Source organism: Diuraphis noxia, unplaced genomic scaffold, assembly GCF_037042655.1.
Source record: "Diuraphis noxia isolate RWA-SAM2 unplaced genomic scaffold, SU_Dnox_SAM2 contig0004, whole genome shotgun sequence".
Lineage (NCBI taxonomy): Eukaryota > Metazoa > Arthropoda > Insecta > Hemiptera > Aphididae > Diuraphis > Diuraphis noxia.
Window position 1 is genome coordinate 6,207,891 of NW_028301714.1, and position 24,823 is coordinate 6,232,713.

General features: G+C 30.3%; 1 protein-coding gene across 1 annotated transcript in view; it reads right to left on the bottom strand.

Moving 5' to 3' along the window:
* The window catches only part of numb (NUMB endocytic adaptor protein), a 29,866-nt gene extending 18,768 nt beyond the window's left edge, over positions 1 to 11,098 (bottom strand). Inside the window, exon 1 of the mRNA XM_089227896.1 lies at positions 10,542 to 11,098. Within this exon, the coding sequence (XP_089084022.1) occupies positions 10,542 to 10,703 (162 nt within the window). The 5' untranslated portion in view covers positions 10,704 to 11,098. The remainder of the gene's footprint in view (positions 1 to 10,541) is intronic.
* Between the last annotated feature and the right edge of the window lie 13,725 nt (positions 11,099 to 24,823).

The window sequence follows — 24,823 nt, forward strand, 5'->3', positions numbered from 1 at the left end:
CGTGAAACATAAATATATACATAATTTTATTTTTAAATTTAATCTTCAGACATTATTGTTAGGTTGGAACTAAATATAACATTGGATAATGTTCGTTTTATATACCACTATAATACGTAATCTGTTGTTCGTGCATAACATTATTCATGAATTCTTCGTCTATGGTAAATAAAACATTTTACATTTTAGTGTAAAAGTATGTATATACATACGTATGTAATTGTCTACCTATCCGGATATCCTGTTTATACATTTATACATGACAAAAAACGTGAGCAAAGACAAAATCGACAAGTTTCTGTAGGTTATTATAATATACATTATAGGTACATATACCTACGTCTAAAAATACACTATACAAATTATCATTGTTCTTAGTGGTTTTTTTTACGTTGTCGAACATTTAAATAAAATGTTTACTATTAATGTGATCATTTTTTTCCCCATTAAATCGACAGCAGAGGAGGATACTATTGCAATAATAGTATCAATATAGTCTGATGGTAGATAATTTAATGGTTTTATATAAGAAAAATTGTAAAAGTTTTTGATTTTTTAATAATTCACATGCAACGGGCAGTGGCACAGTTCGTAAAAAAAAAAACTGTGTGAAAATACCAGAAAAGTGTCCTTTTTTAGATTTCGACCCTTAGGTATCTCAAAACATTAGAAATGCATCTGTTCGTATTCCCATAAGAGGGGGGCTCGCCAACAACAAAAAAAAACCATTATAATACGTATAATATATCGGTGTCTTCAGGACACGGGACAGAAACACTACCTGCCGTATGAATGGCGTGTGAAAAATTATACAACCAAACTAAATTTAATCACACGAGCATTTGTGCATTATAATAATATATGATACAACGGTATACCTATGTACAAATTTATATTCCCCTCCAAAAATATTTTGAATTGTGACTGTTATATCTTATATCGCCAATGGTAGCTGGTATTCCTTCAAATCACTACCGCGTGTAAGGTGTATGACCATTGATTAAAATATATTATAATATAAGCATATTTAATCTATGGTATGACTACCTATATAAATATATGCGGTTAATCCAACTAGATATAATATGTAGTAATATTTTATTTGCATGTGTAATTAATATTAAAAATATAATGCTAATGATGCCGGATTAAAATAAAATGAATTTATTTAATTATCAAGTAAAATTGAATAGAACAAACGTGGGTCGCTAAATCATGTTTAAGGGACCATTAGCTCATGATTAATTCGCTAAATGTTAAGTGATTGTTCGTGTAACCGGCAGTACAAACATATCCATTAAAAATATAAGACAATATTGATTTAAATTTCGCAGTGCTCGTTAAATTTCATTATACATGCTGACCTAAGTTAACTAGTTGGTCATAATTATTAATTGACATATGATTCATCGTGCAAATCAAATGTTGTACACCAAAATTTGCAATAAATTATTCAGATGGCCGATATACATATATGGGAATAACCATTAGCCTGATATTAGAACATAAAAAAAAGATTAAAACTAATATATTATACATAATGAAGCGGAACAAATTTCAAGTATATTAATTTCCATGAACATTTACTGTAAATATTAAAACTACCGTAGACATTATTGTAATATTTTTTCAATGCCTGTTATACGACAACGACAACGACGACGTGACATTGTGAAAATACACCTACCTATTTATTACCAATCATCATATTAACACATTTATGACATACAATAAATTAAATAAGTTAACTGATGAATTAAAAATATGATCATATTATTAACATTTAACATGATCATTTAAACGTTTTAAGTTAAAATTTTTAATTTTCATATTATAATAATTCTTATACATACATAATACAAATTTTATAGGGACATACCATATACAAGATGATGATTCTTTTTTAACAGGAGTACCAAAAATAAGCAAACATAGACAATGTAAACGATAAAATAATGTTTCCATATTTTTTCCTTTTTAGACACATTGAACGTACAGCACTGGACGATTCATTGGTCAGGTATGTTCGATATTTAATGCTTACAGCTCAATAGTACGCATTTCTTAAACAATTTACCAAACTACTAAAAACTAAATACATTCAATGAATCACTCTTCATATATAAGCAGCAAGCTGTGACTCAGTGTATAGGGCAATTCACAAAGATGCTAACCCTAATATTTTTCTTTGATCATGAATTTATTCAAATTCTGATTTATGGAATTTTTAAATATAGGCACCTAGAAAAATTTTTTAGTTTCTTGAACTTTATTTGTATTCTTTAAAGAATTTACTATGACGATACAAACTTCTTTTTACAGTAAATTATTAAGTGGATATTTTTTTTGAAAATGCTAATGTACCTAATTCAAAATTCAAATAGATAGTTTCTTAACTATTAAAATTTACTATGTATATTGTATATGTTGAAATTAGGATAATAATCCTTAAACAAGGTCTTACAAAAACATAAAAACGTAATATTGAAACTAGTATTTACTATACTTAGACCACCATTTATACAAATTATTAATGTTGATAGATCATTATGTTTAAATCGCCATAGACGCCAAACATTAAACACTCATTAGTCAATACTATATGGACCTTTTATCTTTAACTTAACTACTCGAACGAATTTTGATTCTGATACGTCAAATTTTTCAGAAAAATTATTCACTGAATACTTTACAATTGAAAGGGAAGGTTCTCATCTAAAAAACAGAAGTTTATATCTCCACAGGACATTTTATAAGTAGCATCAAAAACCTCAATAGTTAGAAAATATTATCTTTAAGTATGTTTAAAAATTCAAGAGATAAGATTTAGAATAATCACATCACTATTGAATAAAAAAAGGAGTTAGCATGCTTGGTAAATTACTCTGTATAACTATATAGTGATAATTTGAAATTGATTTGATATACACACTGTATAGTAATACAATATGAGGAATAACAAATGTAAAAATTTACTACAAAAATATTTAGAATGGATCAGTTTCAATAGCGAAATTTTTAAATATTCCGATTCACACAAATTTATCAGGTGTGTAAGCCACCATAAACAGTTAACAATAATGAGTTATGACCAATCTCTTCTCAATTTAATGAGTCATTGGTGTGACTGTGTGAGTTTCTACAACTAGTATTGTTATATTGAACTGCATTTTGTTTTCATGCATTTGACAAAATGTATGAGTAGGTATAAAAAATAATAACAATTGTTACGCGCTGTCAGAAACACGGTGTAAGCATTATACAATTTAAAAATTTGAACACTTGTTCTCCGAAGTTCATAAAATAAAATTGTAGTAGTTATAATGTCAAAAGTATTTGATTTCATACTTTGTTTAAAATAAAACGTTTGATAATGATTATTTTAAATGGCAACGCACAATAATATAATATACACGACAATAATATAAACTGATGACGATCAAGATTTTGATGAAAACACACATTCATAATATTATGCTTTTAAACAAAAAATATATTAGGGATATTATTATATACGTACATTCTACCAAAACATTATAGACGAAATAAATAATTATCAAAAAACCTGAATAAATAAATTATTCATGAATATTTACTGGTTTGCATCATAACTAGACTTAGCACTTCATATATAGATCTAAAAAATCACGGAAATATGCACAATTTTTTTTTTTGCAGGATAATTTAAATTATTACGTAATATGCTTTAATAAGCAAAAACCTATTAAGGGATACAAAATTAAATTCTGGTTGTTCTTTATTATATTTCAAATAAGATTTTTAATCTATCCTGTTATTTATTTAACCATATAAAAAAAAATAAGCATATGCTACTCTAAGATAAGTTTCATAAGTGCATGATTAATAGTCATAAAATTCTTATAATATTTCGAGGAATATTTTGCTATAATGAACGAACAAGATAAAAATGTATGACATAAAATTATACGAATCAATATTTTTTCCAAACACTATTAAAACTAGTCTTGTACCTACTAATATCCATTGTACCGTGTTATACACACGTATTACGTATAAATAAATTATATAATAAATCAAATATTAAATGTAAAAGTGTTAATCGAAGAAAAAATTAATTATTGTAAATTATTAATTCTTTATTATCGCTTGTACTATATAGAAAACTGAAAAACTAAAACATTATAAGTGGGCGTAGAGTATTGTGAAACTAATACGTAAGTTATAGGTATAGATAAACAAAATATCTCTTTTCGTTTCTTTCATAGAACTCTCATTATAAACATATATTATATGATAACTACAATAGTCAATACTATACAAATTATATAACAATGTAAAATATAGAAAATATGTTTTTTTTTTTATATATACAGGTAACGGACAGCTCAGAGGCTAAGTTATAGTCAATGGATCTCTGAAGACTTCGGATTAACACGCACACTGCAGTTATTTCACAAATTTATGTAAAGTTTGTATGTATTCAAACAATAATTATTTATTTACCCATATTCAAACGCAATTATTGTACATTTGAACGTCCTCGTATGTTTAAGTATAATATCCCGTATAATATGCAAGTAGATTTATTGAATTTCAGAAACGCAATAAGCATTTAATAGTCGAAGGTCTGCACATCACTATTGTTTTAATTCTATTCCCTTATACTGTTAAGTTCATTGCGCATAATATTTCTTAGTTTTGTGCAAAATGATCACGAAATATATAATACATCGAATATACCTATTACCGCTAGCAATAATATTAACTACGATAATCGCAATTTTGTCATATTATGATAAACATATTTTTGATTGTAATGGACGGTCGATGACGTTCGTGGAGTATAACAATATTGAATTCGATCGAAGCGAACGGTTACACGATGACCAATCGTCGAGCGTGAACGCTTCCTAAACACGACGACCAAGTAACCATCGAAACAAGGTGTACCGCCTCTGCCTCCAACGACGACGACGACGACAACGACATTAAACATTAAACATTATAACGCGTTACTTGCATATAATATATAATATTATTATACATTTAGATAACATATTAAGGTATACGAGTATTTACGTTATTTTGTCAATATATGGGTGGACTCATACACTGTCGTGTGCATCGAAAGCGGCAAACGAGTACAACTCTACAAACCTCGAAAACTATACAGTCTACTACCATGCTACGCCTACATCACCACCATCAGTCCACGACTGTACATAATATAATACCATAAACACACGGCATCGTCATTATTATTATTATTATATCGACGCTGCGACCAGATGCTCTGCAGAGCAATGCTCACTCGTAGCGCAGCTGCTCCGACAGCAACAAACTGCAGCACCGGTGGCGTGTTTTAAAAATAGCATCCCTCCCTCCCTCCCCCCGTCATCATTAGGGTTGTGTAAAAGGTTTTTTTCGTGTGGGGACCTGCTGAAGCTACGAGTTCGCAGCCTAGAATATCATCATATAGAAAAAAACGAATATCGATTTTACTGTACGCGGTATATATACCTAGGTATACGTAGATGCGTACCTACGTATAATATAATGTATAGTACCTACGTGTGTGTAGTCACATCACAAGCAGCCATTCCCCCCCGTGTGAACGACCTCGTGAAAGCCCCCGCGCGCAAGGTCAACCGGCGGAGAAACATTCTCGGAGAATAAATAATAAAATAAATATATACATATATAGGTATATATGTATGTAATAATATAAAACGAGAATATCAGCTCCGCGTTGAGACACGGTTGCAGAAAGACCAACGACGCCGATGGACGATGGACGGGAATCAGAGTGAGTGAGAGAGAGAGGCCAGAGACAAACAGACTGCAGAGAGATAGTGATAAAAATCCGTCGACAAAGAAGAATATTTTTTACCACTGCAATAGATTGTCGTCGGTTTTTTCCTACACAATTTTTCAGCTAGCTACAGTACGTGAGTACGTCGATATTATATATATACACGTATATATTTATGTATAATGTATAGACAGATCGGTTGTTGGTTAATTACGCTAAATCAATTGCAAGGCCAGTCGGCGATCCACACAATAGCTGCACCACAGTAGAACGGAATAATGTTTTTTTTCGTCAAAATCGACAGGAAACGTGCACGACACGTAGAAAAACATTCGTAGGCATACCTACCTATATATAGGCGCACGAGGAGGAGGCTGCTTGCGCGGAAACGTTAACGGATGTCGAGACGTTTTCTGTCAGAGGCGCTACATTCGAGACAGGACGTGAACCGTGAATTATGCAATAGGGGTTGAATGAAGTGCATGCGCGCGTGTGTGTGTAAGTATAAATATACATACGTGCGCGTGTGTGCGTACAACTCTAATACACAAAAGACTATACAGTGGCGACATATACATGTAACCAGTCTACCTACATTTAATCATAAAATATATACTCATATATATATAACGTACCAATCTAGGAGAGGACTACGATCATTGATCAACCTGTTATAATAATAATAATATAGGAATCCACTATAATATATTATGTAGTATGTAGTATGCACTATAAAGGCGATGGACACCAACGGCAACGGATTTTGTACACTCACCCCAATACGTTTTACACATAATGCTTATATCTAATACATATATTATACATATAATATATTACGAGGGGAATGCACACTCACCCTTATAATATTTATCCATTGTCGTCGTTTGAGCGAAAGGGGGAAGTAAGACAGTATAGTTGTAGGTACCCATATATACCTATAACGAACGCTGTTTTCTTGCACACCGCGATCTCAAGCTGTTTCGGATAAACGAATCGGAAACGTGAAAAAAACGGCGGATATCCTGCGGGTTCTCATATACTTGGGCGAATACCATCGTCCCCGTTTTTGTTCGTTTCGCGGACGATATTCTATTATAAGGTGCAAATAAAAACGATTGCTTTCCAATTTCCACTCTCAAAATGTATAGTTTAAATCATTTTCGAAACGCAATTCACAGACGTGGAAAAAATTAATTTTTACCGCCTACAGCGTGGATCTCGGTGGACTCTATACTGTACACTGTAATTTATTAATTTATTGCGGTAAATGATGTTTATAAAAAATTATACGATGACGGATGAATTGACAATTTGACGTTTCCAATTAGATATAAGCATAATCGATTGCTATATTATGATTATAAACATTTGTGTTTATATTATATGACAGTATTATATGCGATCGCAGTGTATAATAAATAATAATATTATCATCGTTTAAAGTGTTCATGTTTTGTTATCAATCGTAAGTATTTTATAAATGACATATTCGTGTAAGCATTTCTGTTACCTTCAAAACGTCACTATCACAATAATACGCATTATAGTATGCATAATGTCTTAATTTTGTATGGTGGTGGGGGTTACATTGTAGTTTCCAGAATCCCTACCATTAAAAAGAAAAAAATACTAACGCCACAGCCGTGGAACATTCTTTAGTAAATTGTTAAATAAAGATATTTTTAATTTTAAATTAATTGTTATTATGATTTATGATTATACTTTTAACTACACACTGCAGTCTTAAATATTTTAATAGTTGAAATATATTGATAATTTTCGTATATGATCATTATATCAGGTTATACCAAGGTATGTATAGTTTTTTAAAAAGCTTACCTATTCGAACCTTTATTCTTGACATTTAAGAAAGTACAATATGCAAAGCCTTTGTTACTAATCGCTCATTATTAATCATGCTAGACACAAAGAAATGTCACTAGCTTACTTATATTTGATTAAAATTAAGTAATAACATTATACATATATGCAAACATAGTGCGTGATAATAATTATAATAATAATAATAAAAACTGACCATGGATGTTACACATTTTATGAAATGTAAAATTGAACACATACGAGTCCAAACTTCATTAAGCAAATAACATTAAATCAAGACATATAGGTTAGGTATTCTATAATTTGAATTAAATGTAGGTATCTGTTTAAAAAAATTTGCTAAACAACATTATAAAAAATTTAACAGCAGGTGTCCAAAAATCCAATGATATTTCTCATATTATACGTTAGCAATATAATGCATTAAAATACCTTACGACGATAAACTAGGTGATATGTAGACTATTCGCGGTATCCAGACTGTTTAGCTAGCAAGCCTAAAACAGTGATACCCAACCTTTTCTTCTCGGAAGACTGTATTATTTAGTAAAAATGTGTCTCTAAGTGGCCTGTAATATTAATAAATATTCTATTTTCATCACTATGTATATTGTACCTGTCTAGGTACTTGTCGTTGTACCAATGGAGGTAAATATTTTTTTTGGTAAATAATGATAAACAAAAAAATATTTTTAAATTAATAAAAAATAGAGAATTTAATATTTTGGTAATACCTACATAAGTAATCGTATTATTTTGTATTTTTGTGGTTTGATTTGATTAACGTTGGACACCATTTGCCTGGGCAGTGCAGACGGCGCTCACCTATTCAAAGTATTCGGAAGTACCTAATAATTATATAATACATGAACAACAAAATTATTATAAATGGACTTTTTCACGTCGTTCATGATGATAACTACTTGCAATGTCATAGACAAAGACAGAAATACAAAATAAAACAACTAGAAGAACCTCGACATAATATTCCACACATAATTACGTAAAATCAAGCAAACCGTAGAAACGAAACGAACCTCGGGACGTATAACAATAATAATTTGTGTATAATATTCTCTTCGCAGCACACGCTATTGAATATATAACACAAGTGAAACAACGTTGTTCACATGGTCCCAAAACAGTTTCGACATTGCACGCGAGAAACGATTTTTAAAGTACACAGTTTGAAAGAGATGAAAAATTATTGCACAACTGCTGGGTGTTCGTAGTACCACGGATATTGTACACAGTATACCTACCTACAATTTTTACAAAATAAAAATAGTTACTTCTCTTTACAGCCGAGTTATACATTTTTATTAAGGATGAATGGTGTCAAGTTAGTGGATAGAATTAATTTGAGTTTGCTAAGTCAACGTTAAGCTATTTGCTTATAATTCCATAGTATAAACAAACTATATTAGATATATGTTTACATTTAAAAATTACAATAGGTACGGAGAAAAAATAACTTTAATCAATTAATATTATTGTTTTAAATTTGATTTAGAACTTTGTGTCACAAGTAATGCATCGTAATACATTTAATGGATGTGTAACTTTGAATTATTTTAAATGAGAATCTTCACTATTTGTTCTAACACTAGCAGACATAGTTCGTGAAAGTTAAGGGAATTACTCGTCAGTGTCAACTAAATTATTAATATTAACTCAATATCTACATGAAACGATTGAATAAATTAGGTAATTCGATTTAACTATGGCGGTTATAGAATGGTACAATGTTTCAAACATAATTTGTTTTAATCAAACGTAGTGCTGTTATTTTATGTTAAAAATTAACCAGAAAAAGCTTAATCGTTACAGTGGATTCTTCAACCGCTGTCTATTGGAGTTAAAAAATAAAATAAAAGTCGACAATATTATTAGTCTTGGTGGTCGATGCAATGCGAAACGTGTTGTGCACACAGATGAGGTGCGGACTGCCGAGTTTTAGCCGATTTATCTTTGTTGTCCCTCGCGGATCGCATGAACAATAAAATTTGTAATTACTATTTATTGATAAAACGCCCACCCACCATATTACGCTACACAGGTATACGTCATAATATAAACAATGTGCACTGTCGTGCGTTGGGTGTATTCTCGAAACGTGAACACAATAATATTATTATAGGTACTACGTACACATTAAATACACGGAAAAATAATTTATATTATTATTAGCATAATATATAATATTATTGCACGACGGGCTACGGGACACAAGGTCGCACCCAACCAGTACGCGTGTGTGCGCATATTATAATACAATAATAATTATAATAATTCTATTATAGATACACATGGGTTTTCGAATTTTCGTCGCCCGTCGGTGACATCGGATTTAATGACCGTAGCCATCACTAGCGACGACGTCGTCGTGTCCGCAGGCCGTAGCTAATATAATAAAACACCATACAATATAATCGATGGGTACCTATCATAATAATAACAATAATAATAATAACAGGTACGTATATAATAATAACAGCGACACGGCCCGGATTTCTGAAAGGTGTGGGGGGGGGGGGGAGGGAGAAATAAAAAGACCTAATCAGAATTGAATTCGTATTGTTGGCTCCAGAGAATAGAGAATACTGTATCAGGCAGGCCTGATAGATAACCTGATAATAATCATAATATAATATTATGACCATATCTGGTATAACATCATTAAATATAATATTATCCTACATTACGGTTCGTACGAACTAGGTACCTAGCTAGTTTTATTATTTTAGTGTCCAACTGTCCAACCTAAAACTTTCATTAATCATTGTTCAAAGAGATTTAAAAGCGGTCAATCTACATCACTGTCACGTGTGTCCGGCACCGGAATAGGGGCGGACGAGGGGAGGCGTCGTTGTTATTGATTTTTAGTTGCGTACAACTGTCGTACCTTGGCGGATTTGCTGTGCCGACAACTGGACGAACGCCGGAACGTCGAGCCCGCGTGGCTGCCGACCCGGTCCAACGGTTCGTGATGCGACGCCGCGTTACCCATTACTTTCGGGCTGAACAGCAGTTTTCGCGAAAATATTTTTTTGAACGACAACGGCATCACACGTCCACGGAAAAGGTGGGAAAAAAAAGCACTCACACGCGTGTGACGGCACGACCACCGAGACGAATCACGATTTGAACACGTCAGAAGACATCTGCGAAAATGGAGGAAACGCAAACCGATCCGTACGGCGATAATTCATCGGCTTAAATTATTAATGACGCGGACGATACGATGTTATCCGGATGACAATTATTCGCTGCAGGCCGACGACAAGACCGTAGTGCGAAATCGCGTTGGTTTTTACTATCAGAGACGTAGGTTATGATGAGGGGGAGGGACGAGGGAGAGAAACGCGGCCGAGTGATACGATGACGCGCGCCAACGACGACGGCGACGGCGAGTGCGACTGAGAAACGACGGTTGCAAACGGACCCGTGCGACTGGCGTCGCTGTAGAAAATTTCGTAACGTACATTCCCGGAGGACCCCCTCCCCACACGTACCGACCGGCCGGGCACCCCAATGGCGTGGTGGCGGCGGCGAGTAACCGGTTTCCACGCGCACGCGGTGGGAACCGGCAAGGCGGCGTTCACACTCGACGCGTCGTCGTGCGGACCCGCGCCACCGCGAGTACCGCGGTTGTTGTACCATTATAATATAATGGGCACTCCTCAACGCCGCTCGTCCCCACCAAAACCCCTCGGAGACAACCATCGTGGTAGCCGCTCATGCTAACCTCCACCACACACGCACCGCCGAGTGGCGACGCCGCGGTACTCTGACTACAACTACTACTGTCCGACCGTTTTTAGTTTTTTACACCCGCAACGGATGTAACCGACCAACAACATAATAACGGCGGCGACGGCGATTTCAACGGATTTCTGTTGGCACGCAAAAAGAGGGGTGACGTGCAACCGACTTCGGGACCGATATTAATCGTGCTGTTCGGGCGAGACGACGACGACGTGGCGTTGGCGCTTTCCCAAGTTCCGAGCGACAATTTTAAGATGGGCGCACTTATGGGAAACAATACGTCTTTGGTCGACCGTCGAAACGAGTTTGGGAGAAGTAAACGCAAAGTCGCACAAAATATTATATCATTGAATACCTATAGGGGAAATGAGAATGATAATAATAAGATACATGATTATAGGTGCTATACATGTAGAATACATTGTAATCGCTCGTTGTCAACCGTCCATAGGCGAAAAAAGTTCGGTTTGAAAAAATTGGACAAGAAGTCCAGAATCATTTTCCTAATGTCATACGACTGACAAAAGTTCGAAAAATCAAAATATTTTATTTTCAACAATAATTATATATTGTGGATTGGTGAGGATCGGTGTCGTTCGCTCAATCTATAGACAAATATATAGGCTCAATCAACGAAAATGCACTGAGCGCGTATACGTACCAGCTGCAGTTGCTAGCTCCCGGATGGGTGACCACACGGGATTTTTAATATATCATCCTTACCTCACATACACAAACACGTGTTACAACCCTACCAACTTAAAAACCTATAAACAAAATATACAAAAATAACCACTACCGTATCACACACCCAATGGCTTATGTTGCAGCGGATTCTTCCCTATTATAAAATCACATAGTTATATAATATATTATGATATAGGTATGTTAGGTACCTACATAATGTAAGTACATAGATTTACATAATATATTTTATATATAATTAATATTCATTTAAAAAATGTTATTAATGTTCTTATACACTATTAATATAACTTATTATACTCGTATATTTTATTGCTATTCCTTAAACTTAACTAACCTTTAATGTAAATGTTCCATATCAAAATGTAAAATGATGGTCATTAAAGTAAATTCAAAAATATGTAAGAACAATTATTATAATCAGTTACGTTTTCTTGAAAAATGACCAATTTCATTCAAAAAAAAATTATTGTAGTATTTGTTAGAGCCAGAGGTTTATATGTTTCTTATATAATTGTTTAACTTATTTTTTTACTGAACTGCATTGTTTTGAACTATATAAGGTTATAAGTATAAGAGGATTAAGGAATAGTAATCAAGTATAATGTATTAATATTGTATAAGAAAATAATTACATTTTTAAATGAATATTAATTATTTATATAACTTAGGTATTTAACATGATATTTACTATTAATTATTTACATAATGTAATTGAAAATCCTATTAGAATATTTTGTAGTTTCAGATATTTTTGACTAACGATAAAAAAAATTAGTCCGGACTTTGATCCAACCTTTTTTTTGAAACAGACCTTTTGTCTGAGGATTTATTGATCGATCATCAAATAATAAACACTGCCAACGGAATGAATATTTCCCATGATGAAAATAAGTTTCTGAGCAAATACGATTATGATAAAATATATATTTCAATACAATATATTACAGTTCCAACTTTCAACAACATAATATATTTCTGACAGAATATTTTTCATAAAATTCCATATCCTTGCCTATTTGTTTTCAACGTGGTGACATAAGACCTATATTTCCAACGGATTATGATTTCTATGTAATATTGTAATATGATCCAATAAAAATAAGATTCCAACAAGATATTTTCTACAAAAATACAGTTCTGAATAAATAAATAAATTTTTTATGCACTCCTGCGGCTTCGTGCAATCGGAAATTAATAAACATATTATATAACCATTGGTAGTTACGCTGTTGTTGGATATAGTTACAACTTATTTTCATCAAAATATCACAAGTACTCATCACTCATATCAGTTCCTTTATAAAAATATATTAGTAAAAAACTAGTATTCACCTTCATTATCATTGTTAGTTAAACCAAACTAGTAACTAGTTAGTTGGTTCAACTTGAACGGGGATTTAACAATAATTACTATCAAATAATTTGACACTACATATTAGGCATATCTATTATACTTATATAATAATAGATTTGGTAGATAGTTTAATGAAAATTGTATTTAAAGCAATTATTCTGTGAATGATCTTCATAATGTAATGAGTTATGTGTATGATGTATCTATATATAAAAATAAAAATCTTATAAATGTTTTTTTTTTTTTTTTTTTTTTAATGCATATAACTATAATTATAATTATAATTTATAGGTGCTAAATAATAATTGTGATATATTTTCTCCAACTATATCAACTTCCCACATTGATTAATTTAATCAAGTTAATTTAACTTTGCATTTCTAATAAAACATATAATTCCAATTTCAACCCGGTTTGTTTTTTTACAAAAACCAATCAGTATTTTCAGAATATAAATAAATAGCTTGCTTTAAAATAAATGATGTCTAATTATACGTACACTGATTTTGTAATTTTATACATTTAGTCAGATTATACAATTAATTATTATGATAAATTATTTGATATTAGTAATAATAATATGGAATTATACGCATATAATATATTAATATACACATTGGCGTACCCAGGATTTTCGAATGGGGGGGGGGGGCTAAATCTATATCGGTATTCGGTACCATAAAGTCCTGTACAAGAGGAGGTTAACCACAAAAATTATATTATGTAGATCCTAAATGCTTTAAATATTATAAACCATAATGTGTTATCTCGTCAACCAGACCAAAATATATTATATCTAAATTAGTTACATCTGTTGTGGACTGTAACGTTTTTTTTTATTTTGGTTCTCGGATAGGAATAATTAGTTTAATCATATTGTAACGCACCTTATTTCGATCGCAAAAAATATACTTTATTTATAATTATTTATTAAGACGACGCGAGACGGTGCCGATTACATTGATCGTACGCGACTGACTTAACAATCACACAGTATAATATAAGTCTATAATAATTTGTTATCGGGATCGGCCCGCGTTTCGTATTTATCAAGACCGAACGAAACCGATACAAATTACCGACTTTCAATACAAAATAATGGTAATTGAGTAATATTATAATATAATAGCACGCGTCAACAATATCCAATAAAATAATTTTTCTCCGCACTATATTTGTTTAGTTAGGTAAATACCTGATTGTATTTTAATCAAATTTAAAATGCATCTTCATTTGAAATTTATGTTTTACACAACACTTTATTATATACCTATATTTATTGTTGTGTTGTTGGCGTATTTATTTATTTTACAAAATTGTTTAAGTTTTTAAAATTGCATGTTTACCTGAGGTGATGTTTTTATATTAATATCTATATTATACTCCCACGCACTCCATGCAACTTTATTAAAATATAAAAAAAACCATTTCCATACAGCCTTTAATAGATTTAATATTTATAGATAAGCGATTTCTACTTGGCAGTAAGTAGTTGGTACCGGGTGGTTTTTTCAAATATTAACCTAAAACCTACCAGAAATATTCGAAGCAAATTTTTGTATGTACCTATAAAGTTACGAATTAACAGTGAAGAAATCAGAGACGGATTTAATATTTTAACAGATGTCATTGATTGACCCACTTCCGGCTGGGGCCGGCTATACCTATGGCTATAGAACAGGTACTGGTAAGAAGGTATATTTACCAGGGGCGAAATTAAACGAAAGATGCAATTTCATCGAGTAGCATTCTCAATTTAAACATGATAATTTAAAAAAATCAATAAAATCTGTCGTTTATTATTGGCATAATTTGATGAGGAAGCACAAATTTGATTTTCTGCCAGAGGCGTTACTGATTCTTGCTACGGCCCTGCTTCCGGTCAATAGGATAAATATGAATTTCTATGTAATTCATATAATCTATATTTAATCTATAACTATTTTAAATATATATATTTATATATTATAATTTTTTAAAACTTATTAAAATTTTATACATTATACAATCTATATAAAATGTATAAAGAATAATCACATTATGTGATTATAGGTATAGACGAATAGATAGTTATTTATAGACATGAAAGAATAGATTAAAGATATTATCCAACAATAACACTTTTGACGTGATACCTATAAATATTTAGTTGTGTAAATAAATCTTTACACCAATTTCTCTTTAGCCTTCTCGGAAGATTGCCCGGGATATCGTTGGAGTCAAAGACAAGGATCAGTGGGTTTGAATGATTTACCAAACGGAAGCGAAGGAGTTGGTATGTAGAATGTAGGAGTGTTATTTCTGTTACTGTTTGAATATATATAATAATACTCCAAGTATATAATATTATATTATTATTTAAATTTAATCTTTATAAATAAAAAATATGAATAACCTAATATGAATTGTACCATCTCTATTTCTTTCCCAATTTATTTAATTTAAATATTTTTTTGGAAAATCCTCAAAATTATTACTATAAAGATTAAAGGTTGCAGCTATTTAAAATACTCTTTATAAATTATACTTGTGTCAAGCTGAAAAATTATTTCTTTTAAGATAGATAATAGGTATTATAAACTAAAATACAAGATCAAGATAATAAGCAAGAATATGAAAAAACTAATATATAAAACCAATCAAACGGGTGCTTATAATTTAATTAAAAATTTTATATTAATGTATACACAGTTGGTCTTACAACTGTAATTTTTTTAATAATGATGGAAATTATCATGCCGTGTTTTTTTTTAGTATCAGTCCATTTTACTGTTATTGTTACACGGTTCGGTGATTTATAATACAGCGAAAATTGAGACGTTTTTATAGGAGTACTATTTCTTACATCTATCTCAAGGTCTTTAGGTATGTTCCACTACAAAGAAGACATAATATTTCAAATAATTTACGTAGGTATACTGCACTAAATTTCATAATTATAAACACTTATCTTTTTCAAATAATAATAAGACTTAATTGATACTGATTAAAGTAATTAAAATCTACTCTCTAGTCTTTATAGTTTCTACTATATAACAAAAAAAAAAAATTACGTAAAAAATGCATATTAAGTATATGTATCTAATATCTCTACAATTCTACAACAATATCGTATATTATCTTGGCTTTTAGAGTTTCAGAGCAAACAAGGCCTCGTGCAGGCACGTGTTTTTATTGTTATCATTGCTCGCCACTCTATTAAATATATGCTACAAAGATTTATACCGTAACTCATTTTAATCATCATATTATATCGATTATATTATTTACCTAGTATGAAGGTTAAAATGAAAAAGTCATAAACTCATAAATAATAATAGACTTGAGCTAGCACGTAGATCAAAAAAAACTTTACATTAATAGCGGTGGGAGGGTTGTATAAATTATAATCAATATAGGTAAATTACTAATTATAAAAGTTATACAATTTCAGGGATATGGAGAATCCAGGGTTAAGCATCCTAATTGTTTCTACCCTTTTAAGTCATTATAAAAATAATAACAGGTTATCTTATGTTTATATAATTAGGTAACAATAAATAAATAACTATCTATTCTGCTGGAGAAATAAAGCAATATCATTGAAAAGTCAAATACCTATTTAATACAATTATTTTATTTCTTATATTTAATATTTTTAAATAAAAAAAAATATATTAACCATATAGCTTTGACCAATAATAATTTATTATTTTATAGGAATCATTAAATTAGGTATGAGCAATATGACTTGGACAGCATAAATTCACTTTCACACAACCGAATGCACATTTTATCCAATGGACGCAATCCAAAATGTCAATACTTATAATATCTAGAACCCAGTCTAGTTTAAAACTAACAAAATAGGAGAGGGGAGATTTGTTTTCAAATATTATTTATTGCTTCATGTACAGTTTAGTATTACACACATTATATATACTATATAGGTATACATATTATATTATACAATGTAACTATAAATATTGAAACGATATGCAACCAATGGCCTTGACCAAAATATAACGCGTTTCACATTTTTCTTAAGATTTTTTCATTTACTGATGTCCAAACAACAATACATAGAATATAGAAATTATTATTTTCATTTCCAGCATTGTAGGTGTGGAAAATTTACACGAGTACCTCGCCTATGCTAGACATTGACTTCTCATTATACCTTGCAGGAAAAATCAAAATTATTTATTTATCATTAACTGTTTATAATGAATATAATGACTAATGAGTAATATTTTATAATTTTTTTGCTTGGGTAGTTGATTTTTAAATATATATTAAATTACTATATAGATAATACTGATAATAGTGATAATACAGATAAACCATAAAATAAATTTGTACAAAATTAAATTGTAATGAAAGCACTAACTATATATAGACACTCCATCACGCATATTTTAAAATGAGTACATACTAACACTCATATTAACAATTTAACTTAGTCTACATGGTGAAAAATATTAGTGTACCTATACTTATATAATTTTCTAAAAAAAATATTGTAGGATTGTATTTTCAATAAAAAGTAATTTATTTTTTTACAAATGTTTATTTATGGTGAGTACAAAGATAATGTTCATTTAAATCTCCTTTTACAAGCAATATGTTTACAGAAGTATTATTATAGTCAATAACTCGAAAGTCAACAGATAGTGATATAGATAAAAAAATGTTTCTCTATAATTCGAGATCATGATGTGTCAAAATTCTTTTTACTCATTATAAAAAATTATAGACTTTAAATGAACAAATCAAGCAACGAGCGAGTATAATAAATTTACTCTTTCTTATAGTTTGATGCTTGGACATTAATATAATTTATTGTTTAGTTTTTTTTGTTAGGGATACAATTCAATTGTATTTATAACTTGTTCAATTTAGTTGTTAATAAACAAAATATGATTGAGTATCTACCAACTAATAGACTACGACCTACGTATAACACAATATGACTAATATGGGTGTAAGCGCCATTATAAATATGATACAATAACATATATAACTTGTAATAAGGGTTTGATTAATACTATATAGTAATTGGATGAAATAGAAAAGGGTCGATTCTCAAAAAAATGAACAGATGGTTCTGACTACAGCTTGCTTCAAAATGTCTGATTTTAATGAATCAGTTCTTTGCGTATTGTAATAAATTGTTAACGATTACACTTTATTACCTATATCTACTCAAATTTCAAAGTTCGGAGTTACTTTAGAACCTTTAGGTACGATTCGACTTTAACATGATTTATCTAATAAATAATAAATTATTTTTATCAAATATTTATATTATCTTGATTTTGTCACTATCTTTTGGATAAAAAAATTTTAAAAAAATCTACTTTTTATAAATGTATTTATACTACTGTGTGTTTCACATTACACTTACATATTTACTTTTAAGAGATTACAGATTGTATCAGTTATTATCGCCGCTATAAGATGTAAAAGCATATTTACTATAATGCTAATATAGTGCCTATACTATTAGGATTATTATAAGTGTATTACGATCTACCGACTGATTACGCTAACATTAAAAAGATATAATAAATGATTCAGTTTTAAGAATTGTTGAATACCTATATAATAATTTTTTATGATGCGTAGAATAGAATGTATATATATCATAATATTACTGAAAACTGTAAATATTTATACAATAGTTTATTATTTGTAATTTCATATTGCACAATGCTATAATAATTTAAAAACAAAACTTAATATACCATATTAAAATGACTAATTAAAACAATCTAGAATATATATTAGGTAGCTTTGTTTGAAAATAAATATAAGTACTTTATTCATTATGACGTTTAACTAACAATAAAATATGTTAAGTTTAATAAAGGACACCGATACCTATACTAGTGTACATGATGTATAGGCAAGGTAACTCTTGAAAATAATCACGTGTTTATTCAGGTGTTACAAACAAATTTTCAACATTTAAATTTTTATCACGCTATACTATACATAATGGTTTAGGCACCTACTGCTTTTTACCAACTAACAATAAACAATTCATATAATATAGTTCATTTAAATGGTTTATAAACTGCCTATAAAAAACGAGTAAAATTGTTATTCAATAATACTATAAATTATAATAAAAAATAACTAAAATATTTCAAAATAATATCTAATATTCTAATATCCTAGGTAAATAATACATATTAAAAACCTTAAATACTAACAAAATTATAGACAGTCAAAAATAATATCTAAATATCCCTTTTTATGACGATCGGTTTTATATTTATAATTGAGTTAAATTGATACTTGTTAATTTCATTCCTATTGTTGAAGTTCTAATAAATAAATAAATGAACACCAACATAACCCACTTTTTAAATTAGTATACTATTTAGAATTCACCAAAACGATTAATTTAAACATATATCTTTAAAATATGAATACATTATGTTGTAAGCGCAATTAAGGGATGAGAGAGGAAGGAGGATAATTAGCGCCTCTATTTTTGAATTTATTTATACCATTTGTGGACTGATTGAAAAAATAAGGGGCATAAACACTCCCAGATTTCATTGAAATGGAGCCATTGACTTATGTAAATAAATTGATTTATATTACTTTTGTATACATTTTCATAATTATATAATAGTATGTTTGAATTAAATGTCAATTTTAGTAGGGTGAATTGTGACTGAGAATTTGTTATGACGTATTTAAAAAAATGTCGATAAATAATTCATTAACAAATATCTAATCTACTATATTTAGGTAACTAAAAAGTTGATTTCATACTTATTAATATACAGGTTGTGTCAAAAATTAGATCACCACGAACTCCAATTTATATCATTATTAATTATAATATTACCTTAATTTAATGTTTAAACTATTGTTCGTAAGCAATTATAAACAAAATATTTGTTAATTTGTGTGTTATACTTAAAAGAAAAATAGTGGCCCAATTACTGTTTCAACATATAAATATACGCAATGAACAAATAATTATATTATGAAATTATGAAATCGGTCGACGGCCGTTTATTTTGGTATGTTGAGATGATCCGGTTTATAAAAAGAAAAAAGATTACATGCACATAAGTCCTATACCTAATAGTTTAAATAATTATAATTTATAGTAGATGAATATCATTAGCCATTAGGTAAGTGATGCTTATATATTTTTTAAAATTATTATTATTAAACATTTCTTTTCTTCATAACTTTGATACTGTTTATACCTGCATAATAAATGTATCTATATATCTAAAATTAACTAACATATTTTAACATCTGTTAAAAAAAAATGTTTATAAACTTTTTTTTATTAGAACTACGAGTTTTAATTGATGTCTTCATCATAACATATAGGTGTAGTTTTTATCAATACTGTAATCAATTGTTGATAATAATAAATATATATATATACAAATAACAATAAAAAAATTAAAAATTAAATGCTATTAAAACGAAATGCTTAAAATATTCCTGTACCAGGTACTGTTTTTTTATTTCTATATGTATATTCTATATTAGGTATAATATAATAATATAGGTATAATGGGTATGAATAAATGCATACAAATATTTCCAATTTCCCAAACTTTCAAGACACTGTCCAGTATTCGCTATTCATCTAAACTATACTGATTTATCTAAAGATAAACAATTTATTTCACATTTATTTTGCTAATAATATTACAATATAGGTAATAATAGGATATTGACGGTATCATATACTTATTAAATATGACGTGTAACCTCGCAAGCACGAGGCAATAGTCCGAGAATAGCCATATATGTTCCTTTAAGTTAAGATTTGTCAACAGTAATACAACTTGTACCTAAATATTTCCTAATTCTTATATTAAATCACATTAGTGATAAATAGAAAAATCTTTTAAGTCATTCTAATATATATTTAACCAACATAATATACGTATTGTACCTATTGACAATTCGAAAATAATATTAGAATAATAATATTTAGTTGCCAATGGATTTTAATTTTATTAACATAATATAAACCTTAACATTTTTTTACATATACATTATACGTTTATAATATAGAATATGGAAAATAATAATAGTGATCGAAATTACAAAATAGACTTATTATTATTTTAAGCGAGTACGTGATTATGGTTTAATCATTAATATATTTACATGAAAAACGGTCAGAAATGTAACTGATGTACATTTTATACACAAACATAATATATCGTTTTTCTAGAACGTGCTTTTTTAGTGTTTGTTGAAACGCGATCGGGTCGAACGACTGTGTATAGTTGTAAATATTGGACCGTTTTCAAAATACCAATGGTATAATGGTATGTACCACGGTACCGGGTCAAGTTCAAAGCTCACCAATATTATTATTATTAACGTATAATTTATATTTTATTTATAAATTTTAATGTAATTGTACTGTACAGCAATAACTCATGTACCAGACTGTCAACTTACACGAATTTCCAGCGGCGTGATGTCCGCAAGCGATTAGTTGTTCGATCCGCACAAGCTCGCTTCCCGACGAGTTTTTCATTTTCTCGCTCAAATGTCAAATCGACTTTATTCTAATTTAATAAAATATGTAAATATTATACTGATGTCGGATATAATAATTAACAATAATACTGCGGGGTAAGTACATATATATTATTTTTAGTGTGATAACTAATATTTTAACGACGAGAGACGACGGGCCACGGACGGAAAAATATTGAATTTATATTATTATTTAGACGAAAAATGATCGAAACACTAGCCTCGGACTTTCGGGCTTTACCGACGCTACTCGCATTATTAAATATTATTAATGTTGTAAAATATACAATCTAAATACCATTAGTAGGTAGAACACTATTCATCATCATAAACCTATAACAACATAACACGACGACCTGGGGCGAGTGACTTCGCGAGCCACCGAGTACGCGAGCTCGTGTTCTACTAATCGAGAGTAACGCGGCGTTATCGTAACTTCACCGCCGCCGTCACCGCCGTCACCGCTGCCGCCACCACCTACGATTATAATACTATACTATATACTACCTCCACCATTCCCTGCACGTCACGCGACACGCTCACGGCCGGCGGTGGCTCACGCCAAAGTCTCTCCCGCCGCCGCCGCCGCCCAATCACGCAATCGCTCTCTCGCGGCCGTGGCCAACGTGCGTGGCGCGTACGGGCGGCGGCGGCGACGAGCGCGAAACTTGGGCCGTACCGGCGCAGACGCCGCGACCTTGGGCGGGCTGGCCAAAGCTACGATGCGCGGGCGGGCAGAGGTATCGGAGCCGGGGCGCTCGATATTTGAACAGTGCGCCGCAAAATTACGGCGGGCAAGGCGGCGCCTCATCCGATTGCAGCTGCTGCTACAAGGAACTCGCGCGCTGCAGGGCGCAGCACACGCGCGTACCGCGACGGGTCCACATGGCAGGATTGGAAACTTTGACCCGACGATATTTGAACGTATTCACCGGACGACCACCAAATTTTTCATTCTTGTTTTACATCAATTAACGACGATTGAAATTTTAGAAACAGATTATTATTATTATTTAAACAAGTAACTGCGTATATTATAGATTAATTTATTGTATTATTATACTCTTTGTATTTTACATAAAAAATGCATACAAATAAAGAAAAGACTACTATAAATAAGATAATTTTTTTTTTTTTAAATTATTATTAAAATTTATAATAGTTTATATTATTATACTACCTACTAATTATTTATAATAATACTTAAAAATTATAGGTTAAGCTATCTAGGTATGGCGGAGGACTTATAGCCATTAAAAACAATAGATAATTGTTATACAGCACGTTCCACTTAAAAATCATAAAATAAGTTTTAAATATTATATTCAATTTTATTTTTTAAAGGCTTTATGAATAAATAGGTATTAATAAAATAATCAGCGTTAGAAATTAGAAAGTATAATTGCGTAATTTAAATTTATGTGATACAAATGCCAATGAGGAACCCTAGATTTAAATTAAATGATAATGAATTGTCGTTTTGAATGAACATAACTAAACAATAAAAATGTGTAAAAATAAACCAAAATATGCCTCAAAAATCAAAAAATCTGCCCTATAGGTATACCTAGATATGGCAATAAGGTACATATTAAAAACAAAATAATGATTATTTAAATACTGATTTATTCGATCATTCTATATGAGATTTATAAAAGGTAGTTATGTCCATAAGAGGTATAGTGGATATAGGTACCATGTATAGGTGTACTACCTACGTGCAAATGAGAATGATTACCCGCGAGAAATCTTGCATGTCAAACTGACTATCTATTAGGTACCTAATATCTTATTCATTTATATAAGTACACCGTATATACTATATATTATATATATATATATATATATATATATATATAGGTTCAGGGGCGTACTCAAAGGGGGGGGGGGTCGTGGACTTATTTGAACCTCCCCATGACCTCACTAACCTATGTAGTCTTATGTGTTCATGCTTATAATATATAATATAACTCACAGGAGCAATTTTCTAAAAAAAAATTTTTTTTAAAGAGAAAAAATAAACAAAATATATCTATTTTAAATTGTATGTCAATTGTCAACATGCAATATACAACGATTGCATGCATTATCTGTTAAGAACTGTAAGATTAGATAGGTAAGTAATATATAGTAAGATAAGTAAGAAGTGTCACTTAACGCCGACAAAGTTATAAATTAAATAGCTAAAATACCAAGAAAACTTAATTTTGTTCTTTGAATAAAAATGTTTTATTTTTGTAATTTATTTTCTGTAGATTAAATTACCATAGTCATATTTAATATTTTTAAAAAGAAGGTGACAAAGTCTCAGTGATAAAAAACAAAATGTTCAACCCCCCCCCTCCGTTAAAAACTCCTGAGTACGCCTCTGTATAGATTATGTACACGGCTATGATTTCTCTGACAAACGCTTCTGCTATCATTGTCATTCACATTCGCAAAAATTCTTAAATTAGCAAAAATAAGCTCAGTGGACTAACCTAAATCAAATAAATCCAAAATTAGACAATTATTAAAGTTTCATTTTTAGAAAAAACTCTTAAATTTTAACCAGTGGGGTTACCAATGGTCAAAATATGTTATTTTTGGTTATATGTGTACGAAGTTTTAGCACAAAATCCAGAAGAACAAAAACCAGTTCAACATTTAAAACTATTATTGTAATATTGATAATAATGAATAATATATATAGGTTCTATAGAATATAATGAACTACTAAAGGAGCACCCAACTCAATGGCTTCCCGTGCTCTCAAACATTGGCCCTCCGGAAATCCGTAGACAAATAGCTACACAAAATATTATCAATAAAGTTAAAAGGAACATTGAACTGCCTAT